A 15,597-nucleotide genomic window follows, 5' to 3' on the forward strand; every position below is an offset into this window, starting at 1 on the left:
TGGATGAAGAATCAGTTACTGGATTATGGGTTAGAATTTTCTAAAATCCCTATTTACTATGATAATCAAAGTGCTATTGCTATGACAGGTAATCCAGTTCAACACTCAATGACAAAGCACATCAGCATATGGTACCACTTCATAAGGGAACATGTGGATGAAGGTACAGTGGAATTGTATTTTGTTCCAACAGATCAACAACTAGAAGATATCTTCACAAAACCACTATGTGAAGTTACTTTTACAAGACTGATAAATGAACTTGAAATGGTTTCAGGTTCTTTCTTTAAATCTGCTTAGTTTATGTTCTGATACATCAGATTTTATGATCAGTATTTACAGATATTACTATTTTTGTATATTTTGTGCTTAAATTCAAATTTGCTTAAGTGCTGATTGTTGTCTGATGTGATTTTCTAAACTCTGATAGTGATATGAATGCTTCTGTGACTATTCAATCCAATGAGAATAACTGTGCTAGATGCTGACCTAGTAGTCTTTAATATACTGAAGATCCCATGTATGAAGTAATTGTTTATGTGGAAATCTTTTAACACAAGCAAATTCTGATATTGAGCTTGGTTAAAGTTTACTTTGTGTATCTTATTACTAAGTCAAAAACTAGAATAGTGCTTCTTATCTGTTAAGTTCTGATGTTAGTAAATCTGATGGATGTACTAAGTACTGATAAGCCTCACTCATCAAAAGAAAAAAAAAGAAAAGAAAAGAAATAAAAATTAGGCACTCCTTTGAGATCTAGAGTAAAAATGTGGAAGGGAAGACCCAAGTGCATTGCGGGTATTAAGTAATATGCATTAGAAAAGCAAAAAAATTTCTTGGTGACTTTCACACTCTATGATTACTGGAGAAATACTCTGATAACAGCATAAATTCTGATAAGCAGTCGTGACTCACTTACACTGAGAAGCCACTGTAAAATGGAATTTCAAAAGATGCATAAAATAAGCACAAAACAGTTGAGGTGGACTCATGCATGAACTCATTCTAAAGTAGACTTCAGAATAATGACAGATTTTGAGCAAAGTTCTTAGTTATGCCTTATTTCTAAGATGTACTGAAGTGAATCAGACTTTACTCTTTGTCTGATATTTAGCTTAATGCACACACTTACACTCCATATGAATGATGAAAATTACTGTGGTGATAAATGTTATTTTAGATGAACAGTTTATGTGTCAGATTGCATAAATTCCGAGGACAAGTTCTGATGGAATTTATGATGATTAAGTTCTGATGAAACCATATCAGTATTTGTGTGAAGAATTACAGGAATAAACATTCACTTTTCGAGTTAAGGAGCCATATTCTAATGACTTTTAAATCCTGATAATAATCAAGTTCTGATGCTGACGTGCCAGTATTTATTTACTTGGTTTATTTTTGGTCATTACTTGAATGATAATATTTTTACAGAATATTGGTTTGTGTGAGATAAAATGATCATAATCATTATGGGTTAGTGGTTAACGTGTATGTCCTGAAAAACTGCATGTGCATGGTAATTATTGCTTATTTTACGTACCCATTAACTCTTGTTCTAACCGTTTACTGACTGTTCACATGGTGCCAGGTGTAAAGTGTATCCCATGCTTCAAAAATACAACTGTTGAGTAGAGAACGTATATATATGAGAGATAAGAGATTCTCTAATCTTTTACTTACTTTTTTATGCTAAATCTCTCTCTCTCTCTCTCTCTCTCTTATTTTCTGAAGTTGTTTTTCTCTCAGGACTTTTTACAAACACTTTGCAAACATACTCTTACTCACTTAATTTCTTACAGAAATGGCACCAAAAGACGTAATTTTTGATGGAGCTAAGTTTGTTCCTAATAATTTCTCCGCTATTCTAAGCAAGTCAGAAGCCCCATCAAAACTTCACTTCATTCAGGACTTTCTTGCTAGTTCTGATATTGGGTACGCTCTAACCGAACCTGATGCAGTCTCTGGTACTCAAGTGTTGGAGTTCTGGAGAAGCGGAGTATATGATGATGGTGGTGCTCAAGGGTCCCCAAGTATTATTTTTTCATTAGGGGAGGATGAGCATGTCGTGACATTGGCTACGGTTCGACAAGCACTGCAGCTGCCCGAGAACTGTGTTTATTCTACCGTTGAGGAGCCAGTTCTTCAAAACATGATGGCCAGTCTGGGGTATGAGAGGACTTTGGCAAAGCTGGGTCAGTTGAAGAGATCTTACATAAGGATGGAATGGAGTTTCTTCTTTGATAGCATAACCAAGGCTTTTGAAAACAAATGTTCTAATTTCGATGCAATCTCCATATTCAGCCAACAAATCGGGTATGCTCTCATTAACCAGACTGATTTTGATTATGCAAGTGTTGTCTTAGGTTTCATTGGGGACAGAATGAGAGAAGACATAAATACTGTTTACTTTGCTAGATTCTGTCAACTTATCTATAGTTTTTGTTGTGATGATAAGCCCCAATCAGCTAATGAATTAATTTCATCATTCAGACTAGCTAAAAGAGCTTTTAATGACTTATTATCTACTGATAATAAGAAGGCTGTGTTAAGACCCCTCCTAGTTCCTTTATCTGTCAAACAAGCCTTAATAACCTATGCTCCAGTTAAATACACTGAACTATATCCTGATGTTCAACCATCCAAACCTCAACCATCAGCACCTACCACCTCTACACAAACACCTCAAACTTTTCAACCACAACCCTCAGCACCTACGGTGAAGCCTTAATCTTCAAGACCAAAGAGGACAAAGAATGTACCTCAGTCTCAGTAGAAGAGAAGGAGAATTATTCTGCGAGATGAATCAGATACTGAGAAACAGGTTCCCATATCAGAACCTATTGTTGTAGAAGCTGAGAAGGTCTCTTCTCATAAAGGTACTAAAACTGGGAGTTCTAGGCCCCTCAAAAGGCTTAGAAAGTTAAATTATGATGATAAAGCTCCTACAGTGTCTCCACCTTTGAAGAAATTAAAGAAACAGAGAGCTCACAGGGACATAGTTGAGTCAGATTTAGAGGATGTAGTGGAAGCAGCTAAGGAAGGGGATCAGGAATCTCTGATCTCAATAGAACCAATTGTTATTGAATCACTTCCTTCTGCACAACCAGAAAATGCTCAAGACAAAATACCTACACCTCTTATGTCACCTATAGTTGATCCAGTACATACTAAAGAACCAGGTACAAGTGCTGAAATTGATATTCATAACTTGATAGTGCATGAGGTTTGGTACTTGGAAGCTCCACCAATTCAACTCACTCCACCACCAACATCAATTTTGGATGTTGATCAGAACCTAGTTGCAGATCAGAATTTAGAAGATGATGTTGAAGCCTCTATATCCTCACATACTGCTATTTTATCAGAGGATGCTGATACTGCAGGATCTGCAAGTTCTGATGTTGCCAATGAGGAAACTACCGGTGAAGCTGCTACCAATCTAAATACTGATGCAGCTGGTCCATCAGGACATGCACCTCAATAAACAGTTAATAAAGCTGATCTAATCAAGAAGTTTGTTAAAGAAGCACCAATACCTTGGAGTGAAACTCCTAGAGGAAAGGAGTGGACTAAGGAATGGAACTCAGTTAGTTTTGTTCCTTCTGAAAAGATTCTTGCTGAGCATCTGGCAAAAGCTGATGAAATGCTGATAAATGATGATTTCAAGGCACAACTGAGAGTTACTACATTGAGTACTAGGCACCTTCAATGTCAACACTCAACAACTCATGCCAAGATGAATAAAATTCAAGAAACCTTGATCCAGCAAGATATGAATGTGAAACTTGAAAATAACAGATTTTTCAAGTTAGCCTTTGAAAGAATTGCCTACATTGAGAAAACTCAGGAGAAGCAACAAACTCAGATTGATGAAATTTTAGAGAATCAAGCTTCTCAACAAAATCAGCTCACTGAGATCTAATCCTCAGTGGAATTGCTTGTCTCTCTTCTTTTACCTGTTGATGCCAAAAAGGGGGAGAAAGTGATTAAGTCCAAATGCAAATCAATTCAGGCACTGAAGGGAAAGGATGATGGAAATGATGACCAGGGAAACTCTAACAAGGGTAGAGGTCAAGGTTAAGGCAAAGGATTTTCATCAAGTAAAGCTAGAATTACAAGTCAAGGAACAAGTTCTGAACCTGGGAGAAGAATAAGTCCTGACACTGGTAAAAGGGTAAGTTCTGGTGAATATTTGGAACTTGATGAAGAAATTTCAAAGGAGTTATTTCTTAAAGAAAATCCAGGAATGGACTTTGAGAGTCTAAAGGAAGAAGAAGCTAGACTCAAAGCAGAAGGTGTCAAGATAAAATCTAAAGCTTCTGTTGTTGAAAAGAAATTTCCAAAGCCTAAGGGTATTGTGATAAAGGAAAGAATAAATTATGAGGCAACCAAAGCCAAATCACAAGTGGAAATTGATCCAAGGTCCAAGGGCAAAGAAAAAGTTGATGAACCTGTAAAGGTTTATATGCCAGTCATGGAAAAAGAAATAACTGATGATGAAGAAGATACTAGTCTTACTCTGATACAAAAGAAGATTTCTCAAACAACCTCTGACATGGCTCATGTTGTTCAGAGTCAAGATGTAGTAAGTTCTGATATGACAGTGAAGCAAGCAACCTCTGACATAGCTCAAGTTGGCTTGATATCAGAAGTTAAGGAAATAGAAACCTCTGACATTGCTCATGTTAAACCTTCAAAGATACTCCTACCAGGATTCACCAAAGCTAAACAGACTCAACTTTTGAAGACTGCAACAAGTGGTTTTGAAGCAAGAGTTATTACAGGAAAGGAAGCAAGAGATAAATCTGGATTGGGTAGTTCTGATGAAAGAAGAGTATATAACACTACCAATGATCCAACTTCCTTAAGTGAACCAGGTGTTGGAGCAACTCTTGAAAGATTGAATCGACTTGAATCTGTACAAATGGTTTACCATACCTTTTTGAAAGAACATATCTTATTATATTTTATGACAGATGGAAGGGTCTACCATATTAGGCAGAATGTTATACCACTGAAGTATTTTGAGGAATTGGAACATGTTCTATTCCTACTTCAAGTGAAAGACAGATTAACAGATAGTGTTGCAGGTTATTTAAAGTCACAAATTCAAAGACAGAAGAAGCTTTATTCTGTAAAGTCTGACAGCACATACTGTCCCAAGTACAAAGATCACAAAGGTGATATTGTCGAAATGAAGCCTAACTCTGCGAAGATCATAACTACTTTTTTGGGTTATAAGGCTGGGAATTCAATTTAGAGTCTGACAAGGCATATCTGATCAGACTAGATCAGGAGATAAGAAAAGCTAAGATAAATGATCTCAGAGCAGCCATTTTTCAAACTGGTAAAGATACAACTGAATTGATAAATGCTAAAAGGAGGATTGTCAATGAACTTGAATATGTTGAGAGATGTTTGTTGAAGAACTATCTCTGAACAACTCCTGACATCAAAGAGATCAGAAATTGAAGCCAAGTCAAAGATCTACAACTGCTTAAATTCTGAAGTGTATACAAACTGAAGTTGTTATCAGATCTTAAGATGGTAAAGCTAAAAGGACTATAAGTTGTAGTTATCTAGTCAAATCTCATGCATTTGTACTTAATATTTTTGACATCATCAAATATCTGTTGAACTTGTATATTATGCTAATTTAAAAGTTGGGGGAGATTGTTAGATATAATTGATAATTTCATGTGTAATATGATTTGTGTTTAGTTTTCAGATCTTAACTAACAGGACAAATCAGTACTTAACTGGAAATCAACACTTATACTGAAGACAGACTTAAGTTATCAGAACTTAAGTTATTAGAAGATATTTACCAGGAGATAATATCAGGACTTAAGGAGACTTTCAGATAAGGCAGGCGGCTGATTAAAAGGAAAGAAGATCGAGACTAAGACAGAAAGAAATATGCACGAAGAAAGAATTCTATGAAGAATAGAATACTTGGAAGAAAAGATAACTAGTTGATATATTTTAGGAAGCAGAATTATATTCCATATCAATTAGAACTTATCTTGTAACTGTGTAGTATATAAACACAGGCATATGGTTTACACTATAAATGTTATCATTATCGAAGTTATTATTCATTGTAACCTTAGCAGCTCTCGTGATAATTTGTTCATCACTGAGAGAGAATAGTTCCATATTGTAACATAGTTTATTATGTTGAATATAATCTATTTTCTGTTACTTGAGTTCTTATATTCGATTTGATTGTAGTAAATACTGTATTCAACCCCCTTCTACAGTGTGTGTGACCTAATAATATCAATCAGATATCTTATATAATTCTTCTAGTCCTCTAACTCTTTCCTTGCATATCTTCTTCTGTATTAGTCTTGATCTTCTACTATTAATCAGCTTCTTTCCTTAACTGTAAGTCCTCTCGTACTTAAGTTATGACATGACCTTAAGTCCTGATATGACACTAAGTCCTGACTTCCAGTAAGTACTGTTTCCAGTAAGTACTGATATTTCCTGTTTGTTAAGATCGAAAAACTAAACATGAAACATATTAGACATGACATCTCAAATATATCCAACATGATCTTCTTCCAGATTTATTCTTAGGCTTGAGACTGTTTACAGAAAAATACTTCATTCTAATCTCTGACATTATTACAGAATCAAGTACTACTGTACAAAATACAAATTTAGATTATCATACAACTAAATCTTATGGCTGTCAATTTGAAAGTCTTGTTATGATACAAGCATGTCTTGCACAACAAGCCCCACAGCGCCTCCGGTGTGAGAGTAAGAACTCGCTTTTGGATGATGATGAAAGAAATGTAAAGTGACTGTGGGTGTGTGTATATGAGTGTATGAGATTGTGTAGGAGTGAGTAACCCCTAAACCCCTTTTCCTTGGGTTATTTATAGCCCAAGGGTAGGGTTTAGAGATTGGTACATAATTAATTAGCCAAAAAATATAATTTTTTGTTAATGCATTTCCTTAAATAAATATTATTAATGGAGAAATTTGGTTAACAAATATTCAAAATTTGTGACTGAATCAAGGTCTACAACAACGATCGATGATTAGAAAAATCGGCAGAGTGCGGTGATTTGTGCTTAAAAAGCGGCTATGATTGCTAGGGTTTATATTTACCTTCTCAGATTTCCCAACAATGTGCCTACGTACTTCTTTATATGAACTTGGTTTCTCATTTTGAGGCCCAATAAAAATTGTCGAACCAACTTTCTATTATAACTCGAACATCTATTGGCTTTAGGATTGCCAGCGATGCGGTCTAGTCACAAAATATCAAGTCACGATTACGACTTCGGAACATCACATATAAGCAAATTCCCCCGTCGGTGGATATCCTCCCCTACCGCTATCTTCGTCAATTATAATTGCAGGTATAGCTGTGACTTACCGCAAATGTTAAAGCACATCCTCACCCCCGATAAGGATAACCCACCAGACTATATGACGAGTAATCTCAAGCGTACAAATGTAAAGTACTAATGAATCCTTAAAGTCTCCTAACGAGGATAACCCATTGAATGCGGAAGCAAGGCTCCCAAAGCGCACATTATATTTTAAAGACCATTCCCCTACGAGGACACTCGAAGGACTAAAAAATGGTGCCTTCAAATAATTATGGGGAAGCGAGCTTTCGGAAGTTCCTGCTGATGAACCCTCAGGGATCCCTTTCTGAACCTTCGAAGCTATGAGGGGGTTGGAGGCTCATCCGAACCCATAAGGTGAGCCTTTCTGAAGGTTTCTCTTCGTCGCTTGCTTGATTATTTAAGTTCAATACTTCTACCATCGAGTTGTAGGAACAACCTTCCCTCAACTTTTTTATTGTTATTCATTATGCATTGCAAAACTGTCACCCCGATCCAGACCCCTAGGGCATTTTTTGTTCTTCGATGATCGTATTCGTTTTCTGCATGTTGTGAACATCTTATTCCGCTGACTTCTTATCAATGTTCCCCTTCCCTAGGGGTTCAAAGCCTTTTTGAAGGCTTCTCTCTGTCACTTACTTGATTATTTAAGTTTAATTCTTCTTCCATCGAGTTGTAGGAACAACATTCCCTCAATTTTTTTATTGTTATTCGTTCCACATCGCAGAACGGCCGCCCCGATCTGAACTCCTATGACACTTCTTGTTCAGCGATGATCGCATTCGTTCTCTACATATTGTGAAACATCTTATTTCGCGGATTTCTTATTAATGTTTATCTTTCGTCGTAAATGTTCGTCTTCGTTGTTGACCGTTATAAACATTCATCGTAGCGATTGTCATACATCCTTCGTCGGTAGCGACTATTATAAAAATTCGTCGCAAACATTTATCGTAAATTTTATCGCAACTTCTCATCATAGATGGTCGTTGCAAACAGTCGCGCCACGCAGCTAGCACCTCTTAGGGCGTGCTCGGGGTTCAGTGACATGTTTTTCGGAGCTCAATTTACTCATTTTTTCTTTCGAACTCTTTTCTTTAATAATTCGAAAAATATTTATGCCGATTTTATATTGTAACATATGCGACACAGAGCCTTGAGCAAATAATCATCCTCTTTTTTTTGCTAACTAATAATCATCCTCTTTTAAGTTACATATAACGTTGGAAACAGTGAAATTGTTAATTAGGGGGTGAGGTAGGGTTGTCAAACGGATAATTCGGATACAGATCTGCATATATCTGTATCCGTATCCAAATTTGAAAATCTGTATCCATACCCGAATCCGGAAATATTTAAAGAATAATATCCGAATCCGGATCCGTTGGATACTATCCGGATACAGATAATATCCGGATCTGAATCCGATTTTCAATCAGATTTTTTATTTGATATTAAAAATTAAAAAAATTGAAAAAATATAGTAAAAATTAAAAATTCATTTTTGAAAATTAAAATAAGAGATAAAGTGATTTAATCATATTTTACTTTTTCAAAAAAATAATTTTATTTATCTTTTCAATACAATCGTTATCTTTAAATTGTTGAACTCAAATGATTTTTTTTATATGTCTATAAAATTTATATAAACATAATAACTAATAGAAACCAAAATTAATAAATATATATATGTCAGGGAATGATCAAATAGAAACCAAAATTAATAAAAGAAAATAGGAACTAATCTAAACTATTAGATCAATTTAATATAATGGTCCTCCTAGAAACACAACACCCAACTAATTTACATACTCCCACGCCCAATCTCAGTTTTCCCCTCCGTTTTTAATTTGATTTTTCCCGTCAAACGGTAAGTTTTTTTATAAAATTCGACTTCAGTATATTTTTCTCCATCTCTTAACGATCGATTTACATAATATATGTGTTATGTTTCGAAGTAATTTTTTTAAAAAAATTATTTGGTTTCTAGTTTCCATGCTAAAATGGATTCTAATAGCCCATATATATATGTATATATATACATAAATAAACTATAAATTCAATATAATCTAAATTTTATATTTAAATATAAAATATATTTATTTGGATTCGAATATTATCGGATACGAATATGCCTATATCCGTATCCGCAATCGTTGAATTCGAATACGGATAATACATATAATATCCGCTTTATTTTAGATACGAATACAGATTTTTCGGACGGATATTGAATTTTTTGAATTTTTTTGACAGGCCCAGGGTGAGGTCAATAAAAGTGATTAGCAAAATTTACCCACAGCCTCTTGTTTCAACTATCCCTATGTCATTTAAATTTTTATCTACAATTTAAAAGTATTTTAATTGTTCAGTATGAAATATAAAAGAAAAATAAGAAATATAAAACAAAACCCTTTTTATTGAAGAAAAAAGTAAAAAAAATTCGTGTCTTCTTCGCCTCATGGATGACGTATCGAAATGCCTTGCAAGTTGCAATGTGGAAGCGCTAACCAAGCCTAAAACTCACGCAGTTCTTTTTTGATATCCAACACTTTCCAAAACCACAAAAAAATAAAAATATAAAAGGCCGCTGCTGAATATATACATTTTTTTTTTGGGATTATAAAACAGATTCATCTTCCTATAAATTTTAGGGTTTTTTGCAGAGCAAAGAAACAAGAAAATGGCTACTGGGTCAGTGAAAGATTTGGTATCAAAATCAGAGCTCGATGAGAAAGTTAAGATAGGGCAAGCTGTGATTATACACTTCTGGGCTTCTTGGTGTGATGCTTCTAAGCAGATGGACCAAGTCTTTTCTCATCTCTCCAGTGATTTTCCCCATGCTCTTTTTCTCAGGGTATCTCTCTCCCCCCCCCCCTCTCTCCCTCTCTCTCCCTCTGTTGCTCTCTCTCTCTCTCTCCCTCCCTCTCTCTGCCTCTCTTGCTCTCTCCCTCTCTCTCTCCCTCCCCCCTCCCTCTCTCTCCCTCCCTCTCTCTGCCTCTCTTGCTCTCTCCCTCTCTCTCTCCCTCCCCCCTCCCTCTCCCTCTCCCTCTCCATGTATGTATATATTGTTGTGTTTAACGTGTTTTCTTGTTAATGTTTTTATGGTTACTTGTTTTGTTTGTAATTGACTGGGATAGTGGTTTTATTAGTATGATAAGTTTAAGGTGCTTGTTAGTGATTTTTTTTCTTTGAAGTGTTTTCTTTATGTAATTTTAATGAGTTAGGAGGAAGCAAAAAAATTGAATTTTGAATTAGCAAAGAATATAAAAATCGAATCTTGAACTTAGATTTAATGGTCACTTGTACACAAACTTTATTTAGATGAAAAAGAATAAGCAATTTATGATGCAAATTCTTACTATCATTTTTCACATGTATCTTGTTTATATGCAGTACTGTCGGATGATGGAGGGATGCATTATCTAAGTTGCAAATGTTTGTTATCTCGGTTTGATTTATTTGATTTGCTTTTTTATTTTAAATCTTTATTATAGATAGATTTCAGGATACCAATTTAAGTGACTCGGAGATATATGAATACAAGAAAAACCATGTTCATTATTGAAGAATGGAAAATTGCCAGTAAAAGAACCCAAGTAAAAAAACCCTAACAGCCTACACCGTCCTTTCTATACGGGAAAGGAGAAATAAGAATACAAGTACAGGAATCTCCTTCGGTGGTGTAGGTAAAGGGTCCTTAGGAGAAAAGGTAAACAAAACAAAAGGGCCAACCCCAACATCTTGCATTAGGTACCACATGGTACCTGGAGGATGATGATCTTGTGCAGCCACCTCAAGTGGTGGCAGAACTTGCAAATATAAAGATGATGAAATTTGCTAAATATTGTAGCGTGATTTTGTCAGTTATGGTCAAAAAATGTTAATTTGAAATAGCCTACATGCTTGTTTGATCGTATGTAGGTTGTAGAACCTTTCAAATAGCCTATAGGTTATTTGAAATTACATACTTTGACCACAACCAAAGCAAATTTCATCTTCTTTTGAGCTGCAGGTTCTCCACTTGAGTGATTGCACAAATCTTCTAGATCAGTCTCCGGGTACAAGCACAAGATGTTGGGCCTCTTGTTTACCTTTTCTTCAGGACCCTTTGCCCACACCAGTTGTTTCTTCTTTCTAGTATAGAAAAAGGGACGACATAGGCTGTTAATTGGATTTTTAACTTTTCATTCTTCAAGAATGAATATGATTTTTCCATGTATTCACATATCTCTGAATCACTTACATCGGTATCCGACTCTCCGAAATCCATCAATAACGAAGATTTAAAATCAAACATGAAGATCAAATAAATCAAACTAAGAAAATTATTTTAAAGTACATGAAACACACACACACAAATATATGTATACAAAGTCTGTACTTCTCTTGAAGACAGTACTATCTAATGGACTTCTTTTGACAGCGTTGTCGATGTGATTGCTTTGTATGGGAGATCTAATTTTTTTCCCTTGATTAAATGTTTCATTTACTTAATTTCTTGTAATATTGCTGCATAAATTCCACTTCTGTGTTTTTCTCATTGATGTCTTATTTTCCTACTTGGACAATTTCTTTAACAGCCGTGCTTGTTATTCAGGTTGAAGCTGAAGAACTGCCAGAGGTTTCAGAGGCATATTCTGTTTCTGCTGTGCCATATTTTGTCTTCTTTAAGGTAAAACATCAGTTTGAAAGTTCTTTGTATTCTTAATTTGATGTGGATGTGGAAAATGGAATTTGCATTATACCTGTTGGAAGTGTTGTGTAACCTGTATGTCACTGAGTTTGATTAAATAATCCAAAATATCCAAACTGTGCGAAAGAATTTTTTAGAATACTTGTGTAAGTGGGAGGTTAATAATTTTTTTGACCAGTACTTGGCTGGATTAGTTTTTTTTAACGAGTGACTATTTTTTAATAGAGTTAAAAAGACTTTAATGTGAATGTAAATGATGTCTATGGAAGTACAGAACGAGTCACTGAAGTCTTGGTGTATACTTTTAAAGATGAACGACTCTTTGAATCTTGAAAGTTGTTTTTTATTGACGCCATTAGTCCAGATAAATGCTTATCATATTATTTTCCAATATCACAGGATGGCAAGATTATCGATACTTTGGAAGGTGCAGATCCATCTGGTTTAGCTAATAAAGTTGCCAAAGTTGCTGGATCTGTCAATTCTGGGGATCCTGCAGCTCCTGCCAGCTTAGGGATGGCCGCAGGTCCTATGATTCTCGAAACTGTTAAGGACTTGGTTGCGGATAATGGTTCTACTAAAGCGGACAGCCAGTTGATATCTGGGATTAGCGATGGCCTTAAAAAGCGACTCCAACAGATTATCAACTCGCATCAAGTCATGCTTTTCATGAAAGGAAGCCCTCGAGAGCCCCAGTGTGGCTTTAGTCGCAAAGTCGTTGACATTTTGAAGGAATATGATGTCAAGTTTGGAAGTTTTGATATTTTAAGTGACAATGAGGTTCGCGAGGGTTTGAAGAAGTTCTCTAATTGGCCAACTTATCCTCAACTATACTGCAAAGGAGAGCTTATTGGAGGGTCTGATATTGTTATTGCTATGCATGAAGGTGGTGAACTAACAGAAGTATTTAGAGATCATGGTATCGAAAGCCCGCATACAAGTGAGGTGAAAGTGACAGAACCTGATGTTGGGAAAGGTGGCATTGCAGACTCCTCCGGCTTGAGTGCGACCTTGACCTCTCGCCTGGAAGGTCTCATCAATTTGGGCTCTGTAATGTTATTTATGAAAGGAAAACCTGATGAACCGAAATGTGGTTTTAGCCGAAAGGTGGTCGATATTCTTCGGGAGGAGAAAGTGGATTTCAAAAGTTTTGATATTCTTTCTGATGAAGAAGTGAGACAAGGTCTCAAAGTTTACTCAAACTGGTCCAGTTACCCTCAGTTATACATCAAGGGTGAACTCATTGGCGGGTCTGACATTGTCTTGGAAATGCAAAAGAGCGGAGAGCTCACAAACATCTTAGCCGAGAAAGGGATTATTCAGAAACAAACTCTTGAAGATCGTCTAATGAAGTTGATTACATCTTCCCCTGTAATGCTCTTCATGAAAGGTACACCAGATGCCCCAAAGTGTGGTTTTAGCTCCAAAGTAGTCAATGCTCTGAATGAGGAAGGTGTGGAATTTGGGTCTTTTGATATTCTCTCTGACGAAGAAGTGAGACAGGGGTTAAAGACTCTCTCGAACTGGCCAACCTTTCCACAGCTCTACTACAAAGGTGAACTGATGGGAGGTTGTGATATAGTGATGGAGCTTAAGGACAGTGGTGAGCTTAAATCTACTCTCTCTGAATAGGCAATGATATTGATATCATCGGCTACAAGGGAACAACTAATCTGTAATCTGCTTATCTACATTGAAATTGTTTTCGCTGAAGCATTACACTGTGTGTTGAATGTGAACTATATATTTCATCACTAGGAATATAAATGTTACCGGATGGTTTTTGATCGAGTAAACTTCTATTAGAAAAATTGCTGCCCAGGTTGTCTGCAGAATATCTTTCAACTTTTATGTTAAAATTTAGGTACTTTTTATGTCACTCTGTCTGCTTTTTATATAGAGAAATTGTCACTCTGTCTGCTTTTTATATAGAGAAATTGTCTGATCAGTGATCTAGACAGTTCAATAGTTTATTTCTGCACTTTGTGCTTTATGTTTATTTGGATATGGAAGGGGGAGTGTTGGTATATATGCCTCCTGCATTTCTTCAGCTGTTGATTGTTGGTGGTTTTAGTTTTAGTTTAGTTTTTTTTTGGTTAAAGGAGCATAGGAAAGAATTAAGACTTAAAATGCCCAAGGAATGGATAGCAGAAACACAACTGTCATGCCTTGTCTATGCTAACATGTCATGTTTTTTTTGTAACACAGTGGTCATGATAGTAAAATATCTGTAGAGTCGGTTTAGAGAACAATACAGATAATAACATGTTACATATCATTATAATATTTTATGTTTATCATGATATGTAATTGCGCACATTAAACATTATATCTATTATATACTCAAATTCTGTATACTATTACCTGTACAAAAAAATTAAATTAATGCAGACCCTTTCAAATGGTGAAAAAGGCTCATGGGCTAGAGAGAGGCCACTCCTGAGGGTTTTAAGTGTGATGGTAACATGTCCTTGGAAATCAATGAAGATTGCCAGATTACTGAGTTGGTTGCTCAATGGTCTTCATTTGCGTAATTTTTGCAGAGTTTATATGCATACTGTCAAAGTCTTAAAAATATGATGCTCTTTAGATGTACTTGGTTTCTACTTTCTAGGGTTCAACTCCTCGGCAAGGAAGTAGTTAAATAGATGACGACTTCACCAGCCAGTCATATTTTACCAGACAGTCATATTTAAACACGTGTAAGGATATCATATTTTCATATGATAATAATATATTTTTTCACTTAACATGTACCACACACTTTATTTTGATACATACCACGCACTTTATTTCATAAGTATAATAACTAATTTCATAATATTCCCTTCTTTGAAGATAAGATATCTAATATTCCCTTCTTTGAAGATAAGATATCTTTACTTGTATTTAAATCTGATTATTTTGTAAAATTTCATCATATCAAGTTATCGCCTCCAGGACTATAAATAGGATCACTTTGTTGGTCTAAGACATCTAAGTCTTAGACATTTATTCTATTATAAACAATAAACTTCAGTTTGTTCTTCGGTGTGTTCTTATATCTCTTATATCTTTATGATAATCTTGTTCCATCTTATATTTCTTGTAAGCTCCTTGATGGTTGTACCTTTCTTAGTAAATTGTAATATTGGTATGTACCTTTCTTAGTAAATTGTAATATTGGTATCATCTCTTCTTCCATTTATTTTTTCTGGTCTCAAATTTTCACACCAGAACATGGTGTTGTCAAAGAGAGTCAACCATTTGTAAAACTATTTATACTTTCTTATGCAGGGTCTCATGTCTGTCACTGAGAGACGGGGAAATAAATCTGTCTTATCGAATATCATGCAAAATGAACACATTTCCACAAAAGAGCAAAAAACATGTATGCCTCTTTAGGAAAGTAAACTTTGAACTTTTTTTTCTTTAGGATAAACCAGAGTCCCTTGTCCTTTATATGAGGTGGAAGATTCTCTATCTAAATGGAATATATCAGTGGGAATATTAAAGCTATTGTCCTTTGGGTTTTGACAAAAAATCAGG

General features: G+C 35.3%; 1 protein-coding gene across 1 annotated transcript; it reads left to right on the plus strand.

Annotated features, from left to right (window-relative positions):
- Nucleotides 1-9,873: 9,873 nt before the first annotated feature.
- On the plus strand, nt 9,874-14,119 carry LOC141671313 (monothiol glutaredoxin-S17). Its single transcript, XM_074477501.1, has 3 exons — nt 9,874-10,230; nt 11,974-12,048; nt 12,469-14,119. Exons 1-3 carry the CDS (start codon nt 10,057-10,059, stop codon nt 13,699-13,701), a joined length of 1,482 nt encoding a protein of 493 aa, XP_074333602.1. The 5' UTR covers nt 9,874-10,056; the 3' UTR covers nt 13,702-14,119.
- Nucleotides 14,120-15,597: the final 1,478 nt, after the last annotated feature.

This window comes from Apium graveolens, chromosome 7 (genome assembly GCF_009905375.1).
Source record: "Apium graveolens cultivar Ventura chromosome 7, ASM990537v1, whole genome shotgun sequence".
Lineage (NCBI taxonomy): Eukaryota > Viridiplantae > Streptophyta > Magnoliopsida > Apiales > Apiaceae > Apium > Apium graveolens.